General features: G+C 41.2%; 1 protein-coding gene across 1 annotated transcript; it reads left to right on the top strand.

Annotated features, from left to right (window-relative positions):
• Nucleotides 1–4715: 4715 nt before the first annotated feature.
• LOC131302815 (uncharacterized) lies at nt 4716–5791 on the top strand. The gene is made up of 2 exons (XM_058329609.1): nt 4716–4817; nt 5219–5791. Exons 1-2 carry the CDS (start codon nt 4716–4718, stop codon nt 5789–5791), a joined length of 675 nt encoding a protein of 224 aa, XP_058185592.1.
• Nucleotides 5792–27568: the final 21777 nt, after the last annotated feature.

Here is a 27568-nt window from a genome sequence, read left to right as displayed (position 1 = left end):
AATTGTGGGGCTAAGGTCTCTTTCCCAATCAGTATGTTTTGGTGGATCTGTTCTGAACTCTGTAGTTCTCAAGTTGTGAACTGTAGGTTTCATAACATGGTTTTGGTTTTCATGAATTTAACTTACCCAAAAGAAAATACAATCCGACCCCAAAATACGAAAAACTATCAGTCAGTTCATTTTGTGAGTAGTTTTCTTGTAGTTATGATCTTAAGAACCTCAAAAATACAAAATTTTGATCACTTTTTTGGGCCCAAGATAGAGAGCTCCATGAAAAGCACGAGCACAGTGCCTCCAGGTCCAAGAACCACATATTACTAGCATTTTTCAACCATTTCTAAACTTTTGAATCATGTACATATACCTGCAAATCAAAATATTATGCCAATGAAGTCTTCATGGATGGAACTCACGGAATCACTTTGTACGGGCTTCTTGTGCCTCTCTTATGCTTTAACAATCCTTAAAATGTTTAAAGTATTGCCTTTTTTTAGTCTCTTCCCAATTCGGACAAGAAAAACTCAGTTAAAAAACAAATTAAAAATATTTGCTACATCACATGTGCCTGAGGCGCAATTCGGGTGCGACCCAGGCGCATTTAAGTTGCGCCCGGACACATCCACATTTTCTCTCTTTTTGTAATGTGCCTCAGGCGCAATTGAACATGCCCCGGGTGCATCCTGTTTTCCATCATTTTGTAATGTGCCAGAGAATTGCTCCCCGGGAGCATTCACTTTGCTGCATCACATGCGCCTCGGGCGCAGTTCGAGTGTGCTCCAGGTGCATTTAATTTGCGCCCGGGCGCATCCACAATTTCTGTCCTTTTGTAGTGTGCCTTAGGAGCAATTGAATGCGCCCCGGGCGCATCCTATTTTCTCCTAGAGAGCATTCACTTCGCTACATCACATGTTCCTCAGGCGCATTTAAGTTACTCCCGGGCCCATCCATATTTTCTCTCTTTTTGTAATGTGCCTTGGGAGCAATTGACCGCGCCCCGGGCGCATCCTATTTTCTCTCATTTCGTAATGCGCCTCTAGCGCATTTGAATTGCTCCTCGGGAACATTCACTTTTTTCTTGTCTGATGTAATGAACCACTGAATTCCATGCCAACATGGTCAAAAGTGCAAAATGTTTTAGCTGTGAACTCCATAATTCTGGTTCCAAATACAAATTATGCTTCCTCAATGGATGGTTGAGGCTCTAGATGGATTCTCTACCGACTGGTTTGTAGTTGCAAAGGCCGACTGGAAACTGGTGTTTAATTGTTTCTTGGAACGGAAGTGAATAGGCTTCGCACTGGTAATTTGCTTCACAACTTTTCCTCTGAGTTATCTAGTGGTGCCACTTCCAAGACTAAAGGTAAAGATCCTTCAGCTCAGTCTTATTGCATACTAGATTGTATTTTTCCTGAGGCGGATCAAACAAACTACGCGCTAGACAGTTGGGAAGAAAGAGAAGAGCCATATGATTTCATTCCCTCGCTTTTTTGGAGATTTGATTTTCAAAACCCAAATCATAGAGGTGCCTCTCCCTATAATCCAAAACCAAATGACCGAACCAAGAAGCTTAGACGGAAGAATTTCAACAAGAAGAACGGCAGATCAGAATACACAACGAATCAAGACCCCATGTTAAGTGAAGTTCAACCCATCTGCAATCACCACTAGGCCATCCATGACAAACCATAACGCCATGTTTGACTCGTTGGCTCGAAAAACAAAGAACCTTCACATACAGTACCCATCTTGCATTTTTTTCTTTTGGATTAGCAACATGTTCCTTATCCACATTTTCTTCCCCGCAGATGTACCCTTATCAAGCTTTTATAAAATCATCTTTTGCCAAGCAAAAATAAAATAAAATGCCAAACTATCAAATAAATGCATCTGAAATCGGAGAGAGGTCATGCAGGCTATGGTTGCAGCAAAATAGTTGCAGAGTCATACAATGGTTGATGCGAAATCAAAAGTCACAATTCAACATGACAATTGGAAAACAATATCTTAAGTGTAGTTAACATGGTCTTGAAAACTTCTATCGTTGCCATACATGTATGTATTACCCAGTTTCAGATTTTCAGTGAAAAGAAACAAAAGGCTTAAAAAGCATCAAGTGTAAGGCTACAGACAGTTGACATCAACACTATAATAAGACATCCTAAATTACACACATATGCAATGCCACTCAGGCACAATTGCATCGCGCCCTGGGCGTACCCTTTTTTCTCTCATTTTGTAGGGGGCCTCAGGTGCATTTGAATTGCACCTCGGGAGCATAGTTTTTCTCTTTTGATGTAATTGCATTCCTACATATAACATCCAGTGGCTAGCTCATAGATTTCAAGCATTTGAGCTCGTCATCAATTTCCTGAAATGAAACCATGGATCGATCCTTTGGCTTCAACGCTACTCCACCCCAGCTTCTTCATCAAATCGTTGTTGTTCATACACCTCCGTAGTTCTTGAACTCCATCCTCCCTCTCAACAACAGCTTGAACAGTACTAAGTGTTGTAATAGCTAGCCAATAGTACTAGGTTCCAAATCCATTCTCATTTCTTGGAACGAGTCGAAAGCACCACATATATTTCCTTCAAAAACATAGCCCGCAATCATCATAGTCCAAGAGACCAGATCACTATTAGACGCTCCATAAAACAGCCAAGAGGCAAAACCTATGAACAGACAGTTCACATAGACATCCATCGTTGTATTGCAGAAATACATATCTGATTAAAACCCATTTTATTTTCCAAACAATGTATTATTCTTCCAAACAAAACCCTAATCAGAACCAAATAATTCTGTCATAGCTAGTTGCATTGAGAATGGGATTAGAAGGTTTAACAGCTTTCAATTTTCCTTCCATGAGGTTCTGCCCCCTTTACATAAACAAATTTCAAAGGAATGCGCGCGTTTGGTGCTTTTTGGAGCAACTATTAGAAGGTTAACAACAGCTTTCACTTTGCCTTCCATGAGGTTTTTTAATAAAGGAATTTCAGCAGCAAACGTTGACAAGATGGCTGCAAACTTTTGTATCATGGCCCAAACTTTAACAAGATGACTGCAAAGTCGTGTGTCATGGCCGTGACTTTGGATTTTTGGTAAAAAATTAAGTCTTCAAATTGGACTTAGCCTACCTCCATTTTAAATGCTATAGAAGCAAATCCAAAACAACGTTTCAAAATTTTATTATCACTCCAATAGACGCATTTTCTTCTTGCTTACTACTAGTAAAAGCGTGATTAGTGTATGGTCTGTTTTTGGACGTCTTGGCCGCATCTTATTACTTTTGGCCGCGTCTTATTACTCCTGGACGCATGTTTTGAAACCTAGCCTTGATGTTTTGAAAGTGTGTGTAGCGGACCGAACTCAACTTTGGCTTTGCCGGGGCTCGGCTATGCCGAGACATGCCGGTCGTCGGCTTTGCCTTCGTTTTGCATCCAGCAACGGAAAGAACCATGTCAAGCTCGGCCACCTTTGGGAGGTGGCCCCGTAGATGATTTTTGCCTGGCCCAAAGTCCCTTCAGGCTCGGCTACCCTTTAGGCTCGGCTACCCTTCAGGCTCGGCTACCCCCGCGATCTTACGGGCTCGGCCACCTACACACTCACGTGTCGCCCCGCGTGCTGAGGCGGTTACACCAAAGGATAATCATGAGCGCACGTGGAATGTGCCAGCTCACACGAAAACGGTTACCAGATTCATCCGGTGACGTCACGACGACGCCGCCTGGCCCGCGCAAGGCACGTGCCCGTGCTTGGAGAGCAAGTCGGGGAGGCTCTATAAGTACCAAAGGATAACGCCTCTGGGAAGGTACGCATTCATACACGCGAATACCGACTCAAAACCCTAGTCTCTTCCCTTTCTTCCTGCACATACTTATCCTCTCGCCGGAGGGCCTTGCCGAGCAACCCCCGGCCAGGTCTTAGTCGTGCGCTCACTGTGCAGGCTACGTGGAGAAGGCTAGGAAGCCACTGAACCAGCGGAGGAAGGACTCGAACCGGATATCACGGGCCACACAATTGGTGAACCCGACGTGAAACGCTTCTGATCCAAATGGCTCAAAACTCCTCTAAACCACCTTCCTCTTCCAAAGACAATCAAAATTTCAATCACGATGGGCGGAGATCCACCGGACGTTACCGTTTCGGGGGCCAAAGACGCCAGTGGAAACACAATTCTTCAACCGTTCCCCGAAAGGCACATGTCCATCTCGCTCCCGCCCAGCTCCAGGCTATCTCCGGCCGTGGACGACATAATGGCGGCCTACATCCGCCTGCTACAACGACGAGACAACGAAAGAGATAATGAACTGGCAGCACTGAAGGCGGAGGTGGCCCAGATGAAGCAACATCTGCAGGACGCGACGCCGGCCGCCTCCATGTCCACTTGAGGCAGAAGGCGGAAGGCGGAGGTGAAGAAGCCCTCCTCCCCCACCTCCTCCTCCACCTCCACAGCAAGAGCAACCCAACGAGGCAGGCCACCGCGTCTCCGTCAAAGACTGCCTTGGGTTTACTCTAGAGAGGGGAGACGCCAGGGAACTTATCCTCTACAATCGGCCCACGACATCAGGATCGCGCTGCTCAAGGTCCCACCGCGAGTGAACCCACACGAGGGACACCGAGTCTTTCACGAGAACATACTCGACCGGTCGCACGGAGTTCTCTCGCACAACGGTTTCACACCATAGCCGAGACTCCGCGGCAACCAGACGCCATGTCTTCGAACGCCTCGGAGAGATCCCAGCAGAAAACCTCGACGCTGGAAAACAGGCTCGGCGAAAGGGGAAAGGTGTACAGATCGAAGGGATGGAAAATGGTAACGACCTTTGTCGCTATAGGGAAAAGTCGGTTGACGGCCCTCAACGGATGGCGGATCTACGCGACAAGCTCCGAAGCCGAATCCGAGATAAACCCTCAGAAAAGGAGTCTAAAGAGAGAGACCCAAAATGGACACGGACAGATGTACTCGGCAAACCACCACGTCCGGGCTTTGAGCGACAGCTAAAGGACCTCAGTGTCTCGCCCTTCACATCCCACATAATCAACACCACAGCCGAACCTAACTTCCACCTGCCAAAGTTCACAAAGTTTGATCCAACCACTTGCGAAGCCTACACTCACCTCATTCACTTCCGCCAAACCATCGAGCTGTGCACCGTTAAGCATGAAATCAAATGCAAAGCGTTCCCATCCAGCCTCGGCTCCCTTGGACTTCAGTGGTTCAACAAATTGCCTGCTGGATCCAAACGGAACCTGGCCGACCTTGAACACGCCTTCAACACTCGCTTTATCACCAGTAATAGGACGGCCAAGGAGCCTGAATCCTTGTCCCAAATGAGGAAGCTCCCAAATGAAACACTCAGACACTACGCCGAGCGGTACTGGCAACTTTTCAATGAAACTCCTGGAATTGATGAGTACTGGGCCGCACGCACCTTCAAAAATGGATTGGAATCTGGCAGTAAGATACTAGACGAATTGGCTATTCGACCTCCACACGACATGGGAGAGTTGATGCGTGTAGTGGAGCGCTTTTGTGCTATCGAAGAGTTCTACGCAGACCGAGCAGCCCAGGGGATTCCCAATTCAGCCACCTTCCTACCTACGGCGACCACTCAGCTACCGACAGCAATGTCGACCCAGCAACCCCAGCCGAAGAAACATGTCAACAACATCAAGGAGGGGAAAAAACATCAACCAAAAGTGCACGACTACGTGGTTGAAACCACCCACTTTAAAGAACCCATTTGGTCTTTTTTAAAGGAGATCATGAGGCAACCATGGTTCTAGTGGCCGCAAGGGAAGCTCGGCAGAGACAATGGCCAAGCGGATCAGAACCCAAAAAAGAAATGCTCGTACCATAATGAGCTCGGCCATTACACAACGGCGTGCGCCCCGTATAAGGCACTACTGGAGCGTCTAGTGGCCCAAGGACATCTCGATCAGTACATTGACCGAACAAAAACACCCACCCTTCAAACTGCCAGAAATCCCAACCCCAATGAACCGCGGCCGACGATACATGTTATCCACGGCCCGGTCACCAGAGAATCCGAATCAAACCTCCAAGCCGACCTCGATCGTGCCTCCACTTCTAAACAAGTACTTGCGGTAGGACCCGAGTCGAAATGCCCACGACCAGACGAACTGTCCAAGTGGACCATCACTTTCACTGAGCGCGACCACGGTCACACCCACAAACGGCTTTCACGCCCTTGCTTCGGCCAGTATTGCTGCCCAAAGAAGCAACAAATGGACACCAGGTCCACCAAGCCTAGAGACACACATTGCGGCTGGAATCTAGGTTACGGTTTGGCTTAGCAAGACATTAAGGTCGGCTACAGCCCGGTTACACTCACGCTTTGGTGAGCAAACCACCCATAAACGTTCAACATTCAAAACCCTCAATACCTTGGCCAGGGGCTGGCAACTCAGCCGAGCCCCAGTCACAAGAAGGGCACCCATCCAACTTTCGGCTGCTTACATAATATCAACTACACTAGCACAATGGCCAAGGATAACGTCAAGCTCGGCGGCAAATAAAACTCTGCCCGATTTTCATCCTTTGGTCAAGGCTCAGCTATTATTCAACTACTTAGCTGAACCCAGACCAAAGTAGGGGCTATGGATAACTACCATTTCAAAACAAGCATGTCAAAATTTTCCAAAGATGAGAACATTGCAAACAAAAGGAAAGAGAACCACATCATGCATTCAAGCTCGGCGTATCGTTCAAAGTCGACTTCCCACAAAATTACATCTGAAAACGGCAAAATCCGAGTTCGGACCCGTCCAGTCCAACAAAAAGTTCAAGTGCTAGAAAATCAAAAGTTAAATAGTACGAAAATAAAGGGTAGTCGACTACGGTGATCGGCCACCCCGAATCCGGCACTTGCGGGCATTTCCCTCTCAACCTTGAGCAGCCTCTTCAACATTAACACTAGCTCCGGCTACAACAGTATTGACATCAGCACCACCAGTGGCAGCTGCAACTTTGGCCCGAGCATCCTTATCGATGTTCATAGGCTCCTGTTCGGCATCAGCGGTAGCCTTCTTACCACCGTCACCATCTTTCTCCATGCCTGTTAAGTCTTCTGCATCGACGTCGGCATCAGTAAGGTCTTCCACGTCCTCTTCACTCTCGGGAAACTCCTCGAGAGGGACGGGTGCACACTCCTCTTCGATGTAAGGAAGAACGAGCTCGGGAATAACTGGGGCGGGAATCGTTTTCATCAAATTCATATCGGCCTCGAGTTGCATGACTCGACAAGTCGCCTTCACACCGTCCTTATATCCCGTTCGGTAGAAGAAAGGTACTCTCATCCTGATGGCATCATTTACCATCGACCGAGCGTCCCTCATATATTCGGCTCCAGCTCGGTCGAAACCAGCCTGATACGCCGCCCCATCTAACTCCTTCATTTTTCTCTTCTCTCTCCTCAACACCCTGGCCACCTCACGCTCGGCCTTCTTCAGCTTCTCCGCCATCTCTTCCCTTTCCTTCTCCATCTCGGCGACCTGAGCCTTCACCACTTTCAGGCTGCCCTTGTAGCTCCTCACCTTCTCACGCTCGACCTTCAAGTCCTCATGTAAACGGGCGCGCTCGGCAAGACTGAGGCTCAGCAGAAGCTTATTAATGGCTCGCGTTCGGCGAAAAGCAGATTCGGCCAAAAACTAACATCAATCCCTACCACGCGCTCGGCGTCGGTAGAGATTGAGGGGCTATTGTAGCGGACCGAACTCAACTCTGGCTTTGCCGGGGCTCGGCTACGCAGAGACATGCCGGTCGTCGGCTTTGCCTTCGTTTTGCATCCAGCAATGGAAAGAACCATGTCAAGCTCGGCCACCTTTGGGAGGTGGCCCCGTAGACGATTTTTGCCTGGCCCAAAGTCCCTTCAGGCTCGGCTACCCCTACGATCTTACAGGCTCGGCCACCTGCACACTCACGTGTCACCCCGCGTGCTGAGGCGGTTACACCAAAGGATAATCATGAACGCACGTGGAATGTGCCAGCTCACACCAAAACGGTTACCAGATTCATCCGGTGACGTCACGACGACGCCGCCTGGCCCGCGCAAGGCACGTGCCCGTGCTTGGAGAGCAAGTCAGGGAGGCTCTATAAGTACCAAAGGATAACGCCTCTGGGAAGGTACGCACTCATACTCGCGAATACCGACTCAAAACCCTAGTCTCTTCCCTTTCTTTCTGCACATACTTATCCTCTCGCCGGAGGGCCTTGTCAGGCAACCTTCGGCCAGGTCTTAGTCGTGCGCTCACTGTGCAGGCTATGTGGAGAAGGCTAGGAAGCCACTGAACCAGCGGAGGAAGGACTCGAACCGGATATCACGGGCCACACAGTGTGGTCATGGAACACGTGTTTTCTTCTTGCTTAGTACTAGTAAAAGCAAGAAGGGCGAGGTAGCCACTCCTCTACAGAGAGAGAAGCTCTCACCTCTCGCTAAACTGGCCTTTCTCTGAAATTTCGCTATCAATTTTTTGGTACTGATTATTCAAGACAAATATTAAGCGAATTGGGTCTCCATCAAATGAATCAGTGCATTGATCAAGTCCACTGAATTTCAGTTGTAAAATGACTCTTGGGTAGGGGTTGCATGGGTAGTTTCCGAATTGCTTGCGGAAAAGAATCGAACTCATGTTGACCAATAAATCATTTTCCTGAGATTTAAGGCCATGTCAAAATGATGGACCTCATTAGAAGCATTCTTTTTCCACCTGGAAGAGGAACTTAGTCTCTCATCCTCCGGGTAAATCAGTTGTAGGTGGGTGCATGCTGTTAAGGTTCATTCTGAGGATGGTCACTTGTTCCTCGCTTGTTCCAATCCTAGTAAAGAGCTTCAAATCTGATTCTACACTATATTCGATATTCTATTCCGGCCCTCACTAGCTCTTCGCTAGGTTGTACAAGGAGCATGCCCGAGGGGGCTATTATGCTCATCAAAGGCTTATGCACTCCACGACTTTCTTATGTTATGTGGTATCGAAGATTGAATTTTGCTGCCAACCCTAGTCAGCAAGCTGAAAAAGCCCTTTCCCCTTTTCATAATAATAAGTTCACTATTGTCTCTCAAATAGGAAGGGATTCCGGGATTCTTAAGTTCTAAGAGGATCTACCTTTGATTGAATTTTGCTGCCAACCTTAGTCAGCAAGCTGAAAAAGCCCTTTCCCCTTTTCATAATAATAAGTTCACTATTGTCTCTCAAATAGGAAGTACAACACCCCGTCCCACATTGGAAGTTTATATGGATGATCTTGGGCATATCACAAACCTTATGGGCTACTACTAGTACCATGTGCTTAAGCTTTTGGCCATAGGGTATGGCTTGTGGATCAAAATCGGGGTACTGGGCCAGTGGTCTACTTGGGCTGTTACAGGTGGTATCAAAGCTATCCATGTACACAACCATGTGGGCCTTGGAGTTTGGTTGGATTTGGTTATTGGTTTGATTAGTATCCGTGATTATAGTGCTCAACCCCTCGCGAGGGCGCGAGGCTATAACGTTGGGGAGATTGCAACACCCCGTCCCACATTGGAAGTTTATATGGATGATCTTGGGCATGTAACAAACATTGTGGGCTACTACTAGTACCTTGTGCTTAAGCTTTTGGGCCATGTGGTGTGGCTTGTAGATCAAAATCAGGGTACTGCGCCAGTGGTCTGCTTAGGGCCTTACAGGAAGGGATTCCAGAATTCTTAAGTTCTAAGAGGATCTGCCTTTACATATGACATCCATAGCCGAGCTCATAGATTTCTGGCATTTGAGGGTGTGATCGATCTCCAAAAGCAAAACCATGGATCAAACCTTCGGCTTCAATGCAGCTCCTTCTTGGCTTCATCAGTAAATCATTGTCATTCATACATCTCCGTAGTTCTTCAACTTCATCCCATCTCTCAACAACAGCTTGAACAGTACAAAGTATGAAGTTCAAATCGTTGTCGTTCATGCGTTTTTTTCTTGCTTACTACTGGTAAACGAGTGATTAGTGAACATATGATATGTTTTCGGACATCTAGGCCGCATCTTATCACTCCTAGCAGCATGTTTCAACATCTGGCCGCTATTTTTTAAACGTGGTTACGGAACACGCGTTTTAGTGTATGATCTTTTTTCGGAATTCTTGGCCGTGTCTTATTACACTTGACTGCATCGTATTACTCATGGCCGCTTGTTTCGACACTTGGCCGCTTGTTATTACTCTTGGCCGCGTCTTATTACTGTTGGCTGCTTCTTATTACTCCTAGACGCTTTTTTGACATTTGGTCGTTTGTAATTACTCTTGGACGCGACTTATTACACTTGGCCGCTTTTTATTACTCCTGGCCGCTTGTTTTAACACTTGGTTGCTTTTCATTACTCATGGCCGCTTGTTATTACTCCTGCCTGCGTCTTATTACTCTTGGCTGCTTCTTATTACTCTAGCCGTTTTTTTGACATTTGGCCGCTAGTTATTACTCTTGGCCACATCTTATTACAATTGGCCGCTTGTTATTACTCTTGGCCACGTCTTATTACACTTGGCCGCTTCTTATTACTCCTGGCCGCTTGTTTTGACACTTGGCCACTTGTTATTACTACTCTTGGCCACGTTTTATTACAACTAGCCGCTTCTTATTACTATTGGCTGCTTGTTTTGACACTTGGCCACGATTTTCTGTAAGCGGAACTAGTATACCCATCATCGTGGCCGGAGCGTGGGGCTTCTAATGAGGTATTTGGGTTTTGAAGTGGGCCTCTAGGACTAAGTGGACTAAATTGAGTTTACCAGCTGGCCCACCTCATTTTAAGCCAAAACTCAATGAAAAAATGTCAACAAAAAAAAAATTTTAAGAATTTTTCAGTTGGCCCAAAAATCTCATGCGTCACCTTGGTGTTGCACTACTGCCTTGGCCTGGCACACCCTACCCAAACCAAGTTCAAAGGTTTTTGCTACTTTGAGTCAAGAACCACGTTAGTTGGTCTCTTTCCCTATTAGTTTGTAAGTGGATCATCAATCAGCTGATATGATACTAAATTAATTTTTTGAGAGGAAAGGCCCACCTTGCTCTTGGGGTCTTTTGAGTGTCCCCTTGGCTTGGTGCACCCCGTCCAAACCAAGTTTAAATCAAATCAATGCTGTACGTGTTTGTGTCAAGGATTCTTGGATGGATTTAAGGAGGAATAGGCAAAGGGAAAAATGAAGTGAAAACCCTGACGTTAAACTTTGGTTTCTCAATCATTCCATTCCCCATGATATATCCCATCAAAGATCTTTGATCCAAGCAAAGCCTAATAGAGTTCAACAAGTTGAGCAAGAAAGGAGAAAAATAGTGCAGACCTTCCTTCTGCAGGCCACTCCACGGATTAAAGCATGCTGTGAACTAGCCGATTTCACGGGTATTGGTTCCTCCTCCGCGTTTGCTAGCAAAAAAAGAGAAGGTTAATTGATACCACAACAGGTACAACACACAAGTATAAGAATAGAAGTTGAAAGTTAAACAAGATACAGTTACGACTTGGAAGTGTCCCTCCCTTTTCATCCCATCAACCGTGCGACGGTGTGAGCATTAGTACCACAAGCCAATTGCAGAAAACCTACCAAGTGAAACGAATGTTTGAGTTTGGAACAAAACCAAAAACTGACAACGATTTATTCAATGAAATATTCTTGAAAAGAATGCCACCATTAATTGATGAGAAATAATTTGTTGATGAGTAATTTTACATTCTATATGAAATCCTCAATGAAGTAATTGATTCAAGATCGATCCAAGTTGTTCAATGAAATCTTAATGGATGGAGCTCTTGGAAGCCCTTCGTACTGGCTTCATGTGCGTCTCTTTTTCTTGAAAAATCCTTATTAAAGGTTGGCCTTTTATAGTCTCCAGGTAACTAGGACTAAAAAAAACCACTACAAAAAGATGTATCACATGCGCCTCATACGCATTTGAATTGCGCCCCAGGCGTGCATCATGCTTTGCGCTCCTTTTGTAAGGCACATTTAAATTGCCCACCGGCCGGGCACACCCAGAATTTCTTTCCAGCCAGCCAGCTTTACAACTGTTCCATAGGTTCAAGTTAATGTTTCTCAGGCACAATTGAATTGCTCCCTGAGCACATCCTATTTTCCCTCTTTTTGTAATGCGCCTTGGGAGCATTCAGTTTTTCTTTTTTGATGTAATAAACTACTAAAACAGACATTCAGTTTTTCATAAAACAGTCAAGAGGCATAACTAATGCACCAACATTTCACATAGACAACGATAATTCTGATTCAAAACACAGTAATAGTTGTTGCCAAACAATGTATCATTCAGATTAATTCATTTTTCCACAAAAAATACCAATCAGAAGCAAGAATATCGCTTGGTTCAATGTGGGGTAAGAAAAACTGTACGTTTATTGATGTATAATGGGTTTTTATCCAATTTAAAATGAGAAACATACACGCGTTTTACCGGAATGAATCATATTTTTTACCCATCAAGGGTAAAATGGTCACTTCGTTAGATGTACAAACAATATTTTTTCCGAACTACTTGGGCTAGAAAGTAAATTGGACAAGCTTTCTAATGGTCCAAACCACGAGAAAATTGGAGTTCAGGGGTGTCCGGGGCAAATCCGTAAAGTTTGACATGCTATGCAGCATTAATGCACCTCTGGCGCATTCCTTTGCGCCCAGGTGCACTACAATGCGCCCCGGGCGCATCCTGAATATTGCACAACAAGTCCAACTTTGCGGACTTTGCCCCAAACACTCCCGAACTCCAATTTGCTAATGGTTTGAACCAAATACAACGATCTTTAAGTTCTTTTTTTTAGAGTGAAGCGAAACTTTACGAACCAATTATTGCCCAACACCCAAATACTCTGAGAAATATTTGATCACGATGTGCAGATAATTACACAACCAAACCTTGAAGAAGTTCGAGCAAGTGTTTTGGATTAAGAATATGTTCAATTCCTTTTTCTCCTACTACACCACCATCACTTTACCAATGTCTTTGGATTAAGAATATTTTCCGGAATAGAGAATGTAAGAAATCCGTTGTGCCGGCACTAAACATCATAGTTGTAATGTGGTGGCAGCAGAATGACATATAGAAAATACTGTTAATCCTTTTATGTCTTCTCATTTGGAAATATTCTCAATTTTTGTTGTGTTGGTAGTTTTAGCAAGACATCCAAATTTGAATTTGAAAATATTTAAGCCCCGTTTTGGGAGAATGTAAGTGATGAAACGGTTTTTCCTACGCTTTGATGAAGTTTGGATACTCTATGAGCACTGAGAAACACATAAGCAAAATTTTTATGCCTGGATTCCGCCATCTTGTAGTACATTAAAATCTCTATTTATTCATATACAATGGGTCTTGATCCAACTTAAAATGAGAAACATACGCGCGTTTTACCGGAATGAATCATATTTTGGCCCATTGAGGGTAAAATTGTCACTTCATTTGATGTACAAATGATTTTTTATCCAAACTACATTGAATAGAAAATAAATTGGACAAGCTTTCTAACGGTTCAAATCACGCGCAAATTGGAGTTCGAGGGTGTCCGGAGCAAGTCCGCAAAGTTTGAGCAGCATTAATGCATCTCAGGTGCAATCCTTCGTGCCCAGGCGCATTTAAATGCGCCCCGGGCGCATCTTTGAATGCCACAACAAGTACCAAATTTGTGGACTTGCCCCGGACACTTCCGAACTCCAATTCGCTCGTGGTTTGAACCGTTAGAAAGCTTGTCCAATCTACTTTCCTACCGAATTGGTTTTGATGAAAATTAATTTGTACATCAAAATACATGACAATTTTATCCTCAATTGGTCGGGAAAAAATTATTTAAATAAAATGCTCGTATTGTTTTCATTTTGAATCGAATTAAGACAAATTATATAATAATAAATAAGGCCTTCACTGTATTAAAACATGATGGAAACGAACAATTAAAATAATAAAGTTTTATTTATGTAAAGGTTTTCGAAGGCAGAGTGATTCAAAGATCACCAGAGTGACAAAGGCTAAAGTACGTTTTCGTGCCCATTTACACATTCTAAGTTCCATTTGATGCCCACATCCCCAGTTCTAGGGTATTCGTTCATTCTGTAAGATTGCCTGGCCACAAGATTCATTGGGCTCACCACACTTCATTAAATAATCAAAAACCGTTTCATCATCAGGATTCACCCAAGGCAAGACTTGTGGTGAGGGTGAGAGATAACCTGAGGAGTTGAGCTCAGAGGGGTGCTCCTCAAGAGAGTTTTTCGTAATGTTATTGTACATGTATGATTCTATAATAGTTAAGTTTCTCTTAATTTGTGTGTGAGTGTTTGGTTTTGATCCTCGACGCACTGCACGACCATGAGACATACAGGATTTGATGTCAACAAGGTTTCTACAGGTTAGGCTCTCTATGTCTAGAGACTTTCCCTACAAAATTATTTTGTTCCTCTCACACAGTAGACAGTTACTGAAAGAGAGAACTTGAGAAAGTGTTTAGCCGTGGTCGAACACCTTGCCAGGCTTCTCGTTCGAGGAATGATATAGCGCTCATTATCGAAATATCTTGATCATCATGTTTTAAAGGAAGGAAGAAAGACGTTCTACCTTGACCCTAATAAAGGTTGGGAAACCATCTATCTAGAGGGCTAATTTAGAGGGGGGTTTTATCCTAAGCAATTTGATACTCAATAAATTCAGCAGTTACTACATTGTAATTGGGATACACGGATTCACGAGGTGTTCATGGGCTTTGGCGATTTTTGTCGTTGTCTTGTTTCTATTCAGTTTTCATTAACAAAACACTAATTTTTTTATGGCTGGATTCCGCCATCTTTAAGTACTTTAAAATCTCTATTTATTCATAAACAATGGGTCTTGATCCAACTTAAAATAAGAAACATACACGCGTTTTACCGGAATGAATCATAGTTTGACCCATCGAGGGTAAAAGGGTCACTTCTTTTGATGTACAAATGATTTTTTATCCAAACTTCTTTGGATAAAAAGTAAATTGGACAAGTTTTCTAACGATTCAAACCAAGGGCAAATTGGAGGTCGGGGGTGTCCGGGGCAAGTCCGCAAAGTTTGAGCAGCATTAATGCATCTCAGGCGCAATCCTTTGCGCCCAGGCGCATCTTGAAATGCCAGAACAAGTCCCAACTTTGCAGACTTGCCCCAGACACTCCCGAACTCCAATTTGCTCGTGGTTTGAACCGTTAGAAAGCTTGTCCAATCTACTTTCCTAAAGAATTGGTTTCGATGAAAATTAATTTGTACATCAAAATACTTGACCATTTTACTCTCAATTGGTCGGGAAAAAAATTATTTCAATAAAATGCTCGTGTTGTTTTCATTTTGAATCGGATTAAGACCAATTATGTAATAAAAAATAAGGCTTTCACTATATTAAACCATGTTGGAAATGAACAATTAAAATAATGAAGTTTTTATCTATGAAAAGGTTTTCAAAGGGAGAGTGATTCAAAGATCATCAGAGTGACAAAGGCTAAAGTACGTTTTCGCGCCCATTCACACATTCTAAGTTCCATTTGATGCCCACATCCCTAGCTCTAGGGTATTCGTTCATTCTGTAAGAGAGCCCGGCCACAAGATTCATTGGGTTCACAACACTTCATTAAGTACTCAAAAACCGTTTCATCATCAAGATTCACCCATGGCACGACTTGTGGTGAGGGTGAGAGATAACTTGAGGGAGTCGAGCTCAGAGGGGTGCTCCTCAAGAGGGTTTTTCGTATACAACACCACAAAAATTCATACATAAACCATAAAATCTCATATATTGGGCCACCAAAATTCATAAAAGTAAGCCACAAAATTCATAAATGTGTACCGTACACACTTTCTTAAAATGAGCCACAAAAACTAATAAAGTGAGCTACAAAAAGTCGTAAAAATCGGCCACAAAATTCGTATATGATGGTGTGTATTGTAGTTTTTTCCGTTCTGGTAATTTCTACACATTGTGATCATATATTTCTCATTGTCTACACATCGTGATCATATATTTCTCAGAGTATTTGAGTGTTGGGCAATAATTGGTTCGGTGGTTTTGTTTCACGGTAAAAAGGTGTTCTTAAAGATCGATCCTTGTATTTTGAGGAAATAACATCATCCAATTCGGTTCAAAAGGCAATGTATCGTTCATAAGAGGAGTGCGGTTCCGCTTGCCTAAACCACCCCAAAGCTTTTCTAATATATATTTCGTTGAGTACAATGATTTGTCGCATAGCCAAATAATATATGGGCTAACAAAAGATCACCAATGACATCTGGAGTTTTTGTTTTTTGTTTGATCTAGAATTACGGAGTTCACAGTGAAAACATTTTGCACTTTTGAGCATGTTGGCATGAAATTCAGTGGTTCATTACATCAAAAGAGAAAAAACTAAATGCTCCCGATGAGCAATTCAAATGCGCCTAAGGCGCATTGCAAAATCAGAGAAAGTATGGATGCGCCCAGACGAAACTTAAATGCATCTGGGCCGCATTCGAATTGTGCCTTAGGCGCATGTGATGCAGCAAATCTTTTTGATTTATTTTTTATTGAGTTTTTCTTGTCCGAATTGGCAGGAGATCTACTAAAAAGGCAATCCTTTAAACATAACAAGGATTGTTAGAGCATAAGAGAAGCACAAGAAGTCTGTACGAAGTGATTCCTGTTAATGGACAACTCCTTCGGGAGTTGCCGAGTAAGCCGGCTGTGAGGTGATAGAAGAGTAATGTGAGAAAAAATAGAGATGATGGGGGTGAGTGAAAAACATAGTGAGCCAAGTGTTGGGAGCTCGAGGATAGTTTTTCATCTCACATTGTAATCTCTTATTTTTCGTATAGTGGATTATCTCTCTCTCCCGTGGACGTATACCCTAATTTGGGGATCTACGTATTTTCTTGTCTGTTGTTTCCTTGTTTATTGTGTGTTTAATTTTTTCGACTACCCTTCCGTTTGCGCGTGGAATTGATTTAGGGGAATAATCCCAACAATTCCAAGGGTTGTTCAAGCATAAAGAGAGGCACAAGAAGCTAGTACTTACAGAACCCAACCTTGAAGAAGTTTCGAGTACGTTTTTTGTTTTGTTCTCAAAAGGAGATGAAGGAGCTATTTAATCTCAAAGTCGTTTTTCTGTTCCTTTTTCTCCCTCCCATATTCCCCTGCTATTTGCATACCCCGTAGATAATGGAGGGGATGGTGTTGGCAGTGGTATGCACAGCACTATGTTGTGCACCTCTGAGTTATTGGATCGTGCATCCGATGGCTCGAATCTCATCTCGGCAATAAATGGCTCTTCGATTGTTGATTGCATCTGAGCCATTAGATGCGCGATCCAATTGCTCGAAAGTGCGCAGTACGGTACCGCACAGTTCCAACCCAATTCTTTACCTAATACCCATATGTAATTTATGGAGAATCATTCCCAATGCAGAGAGCGTCACTCGGTTTTCTGTAATTCAGAGAATCCAATTCTTCCAACGTTAAAAAGAAGATGAGATATGAAAAATAAATTTTACTGTAATTATTAATAATGCGTACGTACCTTTGGATAGCAAAAATAAGTTGAAGTGTGGCTCACCTACCTAATTTAAATCCGCGATCACTGGTCACACTTTAAATAAATCAATTTTTCTAGCTTGCTCTTTTCTCTCCCCGTTCATAAATTCCTCCACAAATATGTAGTCTAAAAAACATTTGGAGTAGTACAATCTGCGCAAACCATAGCACTCATTATCAAAATATCTTGATCACCATGTTTTAGGGGAAGGGAGAAAAAGAGAGTAGCAAGACGTTCAACCTTGACCCCTAATAAAGGATGGGAAACCAGCTATCTACACGACTAATTTAGAGGGAGTTTTTTTTATATTAAGCAATCTGATACTCAATAAATTCAGCAATAAGACACACAGATTCACAAGGTGCTCAGAGGCTTCAAACAACCAAGTTGAGCTAACGATACAAACCAAACAAAATATGTGAAAAAGCAGAAAAAACCAGTGTGTTACTTTGGGGTTTATTTCCCACATTGATGAAGCAGAAAAACGAGAAGAGAAAACATGACCATATACTGATATGTTATATGTGGGCTATCGGCTAACTCCTTATTAAATTAATTTTTTGAGGGGGAGGACCCACTACATTAGCAAGCTACTAGGGTCTCTCATGCGTTGCCTTGGTGTTGCACTATTGCCTTGACCTGGCCCACCCCACCCAAACCAAGTTCAAAAGCTTTTGCTACTAGTCTAGAACCAAATTAGTTGACTTGACATATGCAGATGCATGTAATTGTGAATCAACTGTTTAATTGCGGGGCTAAAGTCTCTTTCAAGTTGTGTACTCTGTAGTTTTTGTAACTTGGCTTTGGTTTTCATGAATTTAACTTACCCAAAAAGTATACCATATTCGTCAGAGTGTACTAGGGGTGTGCACGGGTCGGCGGGCCGGGTTCGGCCCCGAACCCGAACCGAAGGAGGGGGAATAACCGTCCGTGTAACCGATTTTTTTGGTCGGGTCGGGTCCGACCAAAACCGAAGTAATCTATACGAATTAGTTGCCTTTTGGTCGGGTCGGGTAAGAAAAACAGCACCCCGAGCCCCAAACCGAAAACTGATTTTTTTAAAAAAATCAACCCGTACCCGACCGAACCACATGTTCGGCCCCGCCCGAAACCCTTCGGGTCGGGTCCGTCGGGGCTCGGGTTTTTTGCACACCCCTAGAGTGTACCATATTCGTGTTGGAGTTAAAAAGTTGTCAACCTGGCCCCTCCAACTTTATGTTGGGTTCGAGTCATTTAATAGGCCATGCCCAAAAATCTCAACCTCTAATCCTCATGGCATAAAAGACTCTACAACCTTCAATTAGAAGGCCAGAGTTGCTACAAGCAGATAATAAGCTCAAGTTCGAAGGTCATACTATTCGGCTCCACACCTTCTTCCACCATTTGACGAAAAATTTGCAGGGCTTCGAAACCTAGCCCATGTGCTCCACTGCCCTCGATTATCGATTTCCGTGTCACGAGTTCTCTATTTATCACCCTGTCACACCATAGTCTAGTATAAGAAATGCTTCTACATCGATCATGCGTACATATTTAGGATAAGCATGGATAAACTAGGATGATTTGGAATTATCAGTAAAATTGAAACTAATTTAACAATCCTTATAAGGTTCGGAAACTATGGGGTCCATGATCTCCTACACAACTTGCAAAGCATTGAAGAACAAATTATGAATCATTTATACCTAAGAATCAAAACGTATGTCACTGAAATCTTCATGGATGGAACTCATGGAATCACTTTGTACTGGCTTCTTGTCCCCTTCTTATGCTTTTACAATCCATATAATGTTCAAAGGATTGCCTTTTTTTAGTCGCCTACCAATTCAAACTAGAAAAACTCAGTAAGAAACAAATTAGAAACATTTGCTGCATCACATGCACCCCAGGCGCAATGTGCCCCCGGCACATTTAAGTTGCGCCCAAGCGCATTCACATTTTCTCTCTTTTTGTAATGTGCCTCGGGTGCGTCCTATTTTCTCTCATTTTGCGGCGCATTTGAATTGCTTCTCGGGAGCATTTACTTTTTTCTCTTTCAATGTAATGAACCACTAAATAACAAGCCAACATGTTCGAAAGTGGCAAAATGTTTTAACTGTGAACTCCATAATTCTAGTTCCAAATACAAATTCACTTAGTATCACTGCAGAAAGTCGTAAGAAGATCATTAATCAGCTGATATTGTTGAAGGAAAAGATATTTGAAAGCATGACAATAAGTTGTAACACAATGGCATTTGTAAACGAATCCTTCACATACAGTACCCAGTACCCTTTTGGTAATTTTTTTTTTTTGTTGCTTATCCACTTTTTCTTCCCCTTGACGAGCTTTTATAAAATTATCTTTTGCCAAGCAAAAAAAGAACTATGCCAAGCTATCAAATAAATTAATGCGTTTGAAATCGGAGAGAAGTCATGCAGACAATGGTTGTGGCAAAATAGTTGCAGAGCCAGACAATGGTTGATGCAATATTTTTATTGCTTTCATGGGAAATCAAAAGTCACAATCCAACATGACAATTGGCAAATAATATCTTAACTCTTTTTCTTCCCCTCGATGTACCGTTATCGAGCTTTTATAAAATTATCTTTTGCCAAGCAAAAAAAGAACTATGCCAAACTATCAAATAAATTAATGCGTTTGAAATCGGAGAAAAGTCATGCAGACAATGGTTGTGGCAAAATAGTTGCAGAGCCAGACAATGGTTGATGCAATATTTTTATTGCTTTCATGGGAAATCAAAAGTCACAATCCAACATGACAATTGGCAAACAATATCTTAAGTGTAGTTAACATGATCTTGAAAACTTTAAGGTCAGCAAAAACATGATCTTGAAAACTTCTATAGTTACCATACATGTAGGTATTACCGAGTTTCAGATTTTCAGTGAAAAGAAACAAAAGGCTTAAAAAGCATCAAATGTAAACAACTTCTTGAACATTACTAAGTGTAATAGCAAGCATTAATGGGTTCCAAATCCAAGAGCCTTCAGCTGCATATTCCCCCCATTTTTTTTTGTTCCTATTGAACTCTACAGGCTGCTAATAGCGCTTCCCAAATACTACCTCATAGAAAAGCCACTTGTTTCAGAACCATACCGAAGGCCTCGTTGAGCTTCCCAGACTGACTCAACAAATCCACAATACCAGTGTAATGATTTAGATCGGGTTCCATTCCGAATCTCCATTTCATGGCATAAAAGACTCTACAGCCTTCACTTAGAAGGAAGGCCAAGAGTGGCTTAAGTAGATAATAAGCTCAAGAAGGTCAATACTTTTCTGCTCCAGTCCTTTTTCCACCATTTGATGAACAATTTGCAGGGCTTCGAAACCTAGCCCACGGGCTCCACAGCCCTCAATAACCGATGTTCATGTCACGAGTGCACTATTTATCATCCTATCAGCCAGAGTTTCAAGCCACCAATATTGGTATACACAACGATGAGGCATTTAAAGATGAGATATCAGCCACAGAACTCGTCAAAAGAAGGAAAAAAAAAAAAGATATCAGCCACTAGTTCTAAACTTCCATTGCCCATTTGCTGGAATAGTTCAATGGCATTCTCAAAGTGGAGGGCATTTTGAGTATGATTCTGAAACTAGTGGTGCTATTCTTAAAGAGAATTTGACTAAACAATTTGAGCTGTTCTATCCACGTACCCGCACTTTGCATAAGAATCCAAGGAATGAAGTTTGGAGAACACGGTGATAAAGTCTACTTTCGGTAGCAAAACCATGCAATTTTTGCCTTGAAAATGATTACCATTCTCCCCAAAAGTTAAAAATACTTCGTACGGGCTACTTGTGTCTCTCTTATGCTTTAACAATCCTTATAATATTTAAAGGATTGTCTTTTTTTAGTCTCCTGCCAATTCGGACTAGAAAAAGTGAGGTAAAAAAACAAATTAAAAATATTTGCTGCATCACATGCGCAATTCGAGTGTGCCCCAGGCATATTTAAGTTGCGCCCGGGCACATCGTCATTTTATCTCTTCTTGTAATGTGCCTCAGGTGCAATTTGAATTGCTACTTGGGAGCATTCACTTTTTTCACTTTTGATGCAATGAACCACTGAATTCCATGCCAACGTGCTCAAAAGTGAAAAATCTAACTATGAATTCCATAATTCTGGATCAACAAAAAAACACTTCATAGTTCATTGGTTTGTGTGTTAGCCCATATTTATTTGTATATGAGAAAAATCTTGAACAAAAAATTTGGGCCTCGAGGCACTTTGAAAAGGAAACAGAACAATTTCATTCCTACATATGACATCCACGGCCGGGCTCATAGATTTCTGACATTTGAGGGTATGATCGATCTCCAGAAGCAAAATCAAGGATCAACCTTCGGCATCAACGCAACACCTTCTTGGCTTCATCTTTAGTAAATCATTGTCGTTCATACATCTCCGTAGTTCTTCAACTCCATCCCACCTCTCAACAACAGCTTGAACAGTACAAAGTATGAAGTTCAAATCGTTGTCGTTCATGCGTTTTTTTCTTGCTTACTACTGGTAAAAGCGTGACTAGTGTACGTATGATATGTTTTTGGACATCTTGGCCACATCTTATTACTCCTAGCCGCTTCTTATTACTCTTGGCCGCATCTTATTACACTTGGCCGCTTCTTATTACTCCTGGCCGGTTGTTTTACCACTTGGCCGCTTGTTATTACTCTTAGCCGCATCTTATTACACTTGGCCGCTTCTTATTACTCCTGGCCGGTTATTTTACCACTTGGCCGCTTGTTATTACTCTTGGCCGCTTCTTATTACTCTTGGCCGCTTCTTATTACTCCTGGCCGCTTGGTTTGACACTTGGCCGCTTGTTATTACTCATGGCCGCGTTTTATTACACTTGGCCACTTCTTATTACTATTGGCTACTTATTTTGACACTTGGCCGCGATTTTCTTAAAGCGGGACTAGTATACCCGTCATTGTGGCCGGAGCGTGGGGCTTCTAATGAGGAATTTGGGTTTTTAAGTGGGCCTCTAGGACTTAGTGGACTGAATTGAGGTTACCAACTGGCCCACCTCATTTTAAGCCAAAACCCATTGAAAAAATCTCAACAAAAAAGAAGACTTTTAAGAATGTTTCGGTTGGCCCAAAAATCTCATGCGTCCCCTTGGTGTTGCACTACTTCCTTGGCCTGGCGCACCCTACCCAAACCAAGTTCAAAGGTTTTTGCTACTTTGTGTCAAGAACCAAATTAGTTGGCTAAGGCCTCTTTCCCTATTAGTTTGTAAGTGGATCATCAATCAACCGACATGATACTAAATTAATTTTTTGAGGGGGAAGGCCCACCTTGCTCTTGGGGTCTTTTCAGTGTCGCCTTGGCTTGGTGCACCCGGTCCAAACCAAGTTTAAATCACATCAAGGCTGTACGTGTTTGCATCAAGGATTCTATGATGAATTTAAGGAGGAATATGCAAAGGGAAAAATGAAGTGAAAAGCTTGACGTTAAACTTTGGTTGATATATCCCATCAAAGATCTTTGATCCAAAAAAAGCCTAAAGCATGCTGTGAACTAGCCGATTTCACAGGTATTGGTTCCTCCTCCGCGTTTGCTAGCAAAAAAAGAGAAGGTTAATTGATACAACAACAGGTACAACACACAAGTATAAGAATATAAGTTGAAAGTTAAACTAGATACGGTTGCGACTTGGAAGTGTCCCTCCCTTTTCAGCCCATCAACCATGCGACGGTGTGAGCATAAGTACCACAAGCCAATTGAAGAAAACCTGCCAAGTGAAAAGAATGTTTGAGTTTGGAGCAAAACCAAAAACTGACAACGATTTATTCTCGAAAAGAATGCCACCATTGATGAGAAATAATTTGATGATGAGTAATTTTACATTCTATATGAAATCCTCAGTGAAGTAATTGATTCTAGGTCGATCTAAGTTGTTCAATGAAATCTTCATGGATGGAACTCTTGGAAGCCCTTCGTACTGGCTTCATGTGTGTCTCTTTTGCTTGAAAAATCCATATTAAAGGTTGGCCTTTTATAGTCTCTAGGTAACTAGGACTTGAAAAAACCACTGCAAAAAGATGCATCACATGCGCCTCAGGCGCATTTGAATTGCACCCTAGGCGTGCATCCTGCTTTGCGCTCCTTTTGTTAGGCACATTTAAGTTGCGCACCAGCCTAGCACACCCAGAATTTCTTTTCAGCCAATCGGCTTTGCAACTGTTGTTCCATAGGTTCAAGTTAATATTGCTCAGGCGCAATTGAATTGCTCCCTGGGACATCCTATTTTCCCTCTTTTTGTAATGCGCCTTGGGAGCATTCAGTTTTGCACACCAAGACATTCAGTTTTTCATAAAACAGCCAAGAGGCATAACTAATGGGAGGAAGCTATGGTACACAGGGTATACCGTATGTCTAAATTATGACAATTTGTGATTTTCATTATGCTGGATTTTGGTTTTTGAATGCATATTTATGGTTCTAGTTACGACTTGTACATTAAAATTTACCTGTTGAACAGGTCATTAGCAGGTTATCCATAATTAAAAAATATTGTTATTATGTAACCATAATTATTCGTACCGAAATCCATAATATTTATACCCTAACCAAATATATGCGTACAATATCAAAAATTAAATAATGTTACCCACAAATGTTATAACAATACCATAAATTGGCATTATCTTACCACAATGAATCGTACCAAATTTTTTTTGACTCGTATGATATTCCGTAACAAAATCAAAATATGTCGTACCAGAATCAACAATTGTTATACTCAAGCCAAAAATATTTGTAAAATGCCAAATTTTTTATAAAATATCCACAATTATTATGACAACATCTAAAATTGTCATTTTCTTAACACAAGGTGTCGTATCAAAAGAAAATATATTTAAATACCACAAATTATATAACAAACCATAATTATTATGACAATACCATAAATTGACGTTTTCTTACCACAATGTGTCGTACCAAATGATACTAATTAAAATATTCCGTAATAACACATGTCTAAAATACCACAAATTTAGTAATATAATCAAATTTGTTATGACAACACCATAAATTGACGATTTCATACCCACAACGTGTCGTATAAAAAAATTCAATCAGAATATTCAATTAACGAGTTATAATCAACAAAATATCATACCATAAATTCAGTAATATAACCAAAGTTGTTATGACAACACCATAAATTGGCGTTTTCATACCCACAACGTGTTGTATAAAAAAAATTCAATTGAAATGCTCAGTTAACGATAGTTATTATTAACAAAATACCATACCGCAAATTCAATAATATAACCAAATTTGTTATGACAACACCATAAATTGACGTTTTCATACCCACAACGTGTCGTATAAAAAAATTCTATCAGAATGTTCAATTAACGATAGTTATAATCAACAAAATATCATACCACAAATTTAGTAATATAACCAAATTTGTTATGACAACACCATAAATTGGCGTTTTCATACCCACAACGTGTCGTATAAAAAAATTTCAATCGGAATGTTCAGTAAACGATAATTATAATTGGCAAAATACAATACCACTAATTATTTTCAATTCCCGCCACATTAGTTTTTAAAATTTTAAAATTTCCACCATATTATCTTAATTTTCGATTCCCTCCATACTATTTTTTCAAATTGTTATTTGTCCCTACACAATACCTCAATAATTTAAACTAAAAATGAAGTTCTCGCACAAAATTTTCATCCAAGAAATTCACCAAAAAGTAAGTACTATACCCAAATTTTTTAATACAACTACAATTTCCTCTCAAAATATTGTCTAAATCAAATTATTTCTCCACAAAATTTAATTCAAAAAATCAAAATTCCTTCGTGGAAAAATGAGAGGTCACTTAAAAAATATTTATCCTACTGTCTCAAATGCATACACTTTCGACACTAAAATGGAATACAAAAAAATAAGTGTGAATATCAAAAAATAGATTGTAAAAATTACTTCCCTTTTTGTAATTGGTGAAATTAATTACATTAATACCCAATCTTATTAATATTCAGGGCGATGCACTTAACAATTGGCACTATATATTTGACACATGGATCAGTGTCAAACCTTCACCCTATGCATACCAATCAAAATTTAATGGTGGTCCTTGGAACTAGGTCGTGGAAGTAAAATCTAAATAATTTTGTAAGTTTATTGTCATTGTACTTTCTTTCAAAAAAAATTATTATAATCGACATATTGATTTACACCAATGACATAGGCTATAATATGATCTACAAATGTAGGCCCAGCACTAGGACGGAGGCATTTGAGGTCTCTGTCTTCTCAAATTTTTAGCCTGAAAATAAAGCCCATACATACAAGAAAATATTATATAACTAATTGTCTTTAGAATTACAAATTCTAAATTGTGTACCATAGTGATAAAGTGTTGAAGTTTGGACATTTATCTAAAAGATCTGGGGTTCATGTCTTACACCCTTCGTTTCTATTTTTTTTTAAAAGAATGTTGTTATTTTTTAGGATAAATTACATAGTTAGTCCTTAAATTTTCATACTTCAACAAATCTCATCGTTCAATTTCAATACAACATTAAAATATAATAATGCACCATCTGAGCCCCACGTAGGGTGTTTTTTTTATTTTATCAAAATCGTCTATCTTTTACATAATATTAATTAGGTCATTCGTACCAAGAATGAAGTTGATGGCTTATAGCTAGACACTTAATTGGATGGAAAATATCATTCTATTATTCAATTTGTGTGTCGATGATGGAGCTTTCTAAACCTGATTGCGACAAAAATTTACGTAGGTGACTTAATCAACAAACATAAAAAATTTCAACGGATTTGATTGTTATTATTGTGTCACAGTCACATAGCTACATTACATTCAACTATAACAGAGGACTAGGTTTCATACCAAATACTATAAATTGACTGTACAGTCTAAATGTCGTTAGTGAGTGTATTTTTAAAATGATCAATCAGGACTGTTAGGATGTTAAGTTATACAATATTTAATTTGTGATATTTTAGACATGTATCTTGCTTGGGTATAATAATTATTGATTGTGCTACGATATATTTTGGTCGTGTATCTAGTATCTTTTGATCGATTTCTTTTGGTACGACACATTGTGGTAAGAAAATGTCAATTTTTTGTGTTGTCATAACAATTGTGGTTATGTTATATAATTTGTAGTATTTTTTACACATGAGGGAGAGGGAGAGAAAGTCAAGGAGGAGTGAACAACCTGTTACCTGCTGAGCCCTTTTTTTATTTTATAAATTGATTTAACAAATGGGTGGTCCGGATTATTTACTTTGAAATCCAAGGGTTTAAAATCATGATGCGTACGGTACACCCCCTAATAAAGGGTGTGTACCATAGGACTACCCTAACTAATGTGCCATCATTTCACATAGACATCAATCATTCTGATTCAAAACACAGTTATAGTTGTTGCCAAACAATGTATCATTCAGATTAATTCATTCTTCCATAAAAAATACCAATCAGAAGCAAGAATATCGCTTGGTTTAATGTGGGGAAAGAGAAACTGTACGTTCAACTCCCATATATGGTTGGATTCTGCTATCTTTTAGTACTTTAAAACACTAATTATTGATGTATAATGGGTTTTTATCCAATTTAAAATGAGAAACATACACTTGTTTAACCGGAATGAATCATATTTTGACCCATCGAAGGTAAAATGGTCACTTCAATTGATGTACAAATGATTTTTTATCCAAACTACTGGGATAGAAAGTAAATTGGATAAGCTTTCTAACGGTTCAAACCACGCGCAAATTGGAGTTCGAGGGTGTCCGAGGCAAGTCTGAGAAGTTTGAGCAGCATTAATGCGTCTCAGGCGCAATCCTTCGCGCCCAGGCGCATTTCAATGCGCCCTGAGCGCATCTTGAAATGGCACAAGAAGTCCCAACTTTGCGGAGTTGCCCCAGACACTCCCGAACTCCAATTCGCTCGTGGTTTGAACCATTAGAAAGCTTGTCCAA

The sequence above is a fragment of the Rhododendron vialii genome, chromosome 10a (genome assembly GCF_030253575.1).
Source record: "Rhododendron vialii isolate Sample 1 chromosome 10a, ASM3025357v1".
In the NCBI taxonomy this organism is placed as follows: domain Eukaryota; kingdom Viridiplantae; phylum Streptophyta; class Magnoliopsida; order Ericales; family Ericaceae; genus Rhododendron; species Rhododendron vialii.
This window is presented reverse-complemented; position numbering and strand designations above follow the sequence as displayed.

Bases quoted from the DNA above. Each gene is read 5' to 3' on its own strand.
- LOC131302815 (XM_058329609.1), top strand. From the start codon at position 4,716: ATGTCTTCGAACGCCTCGGAGAGATCCCAGCAGAAAACCTCGACGCTG. The intron at 4,818-5,218 runs GTAACGACCTTT...CTTGGACTTCAG, and splicing joins GATCGAAGGGATGGAAAATG to TGGTTCAACAAATTGCCTGC.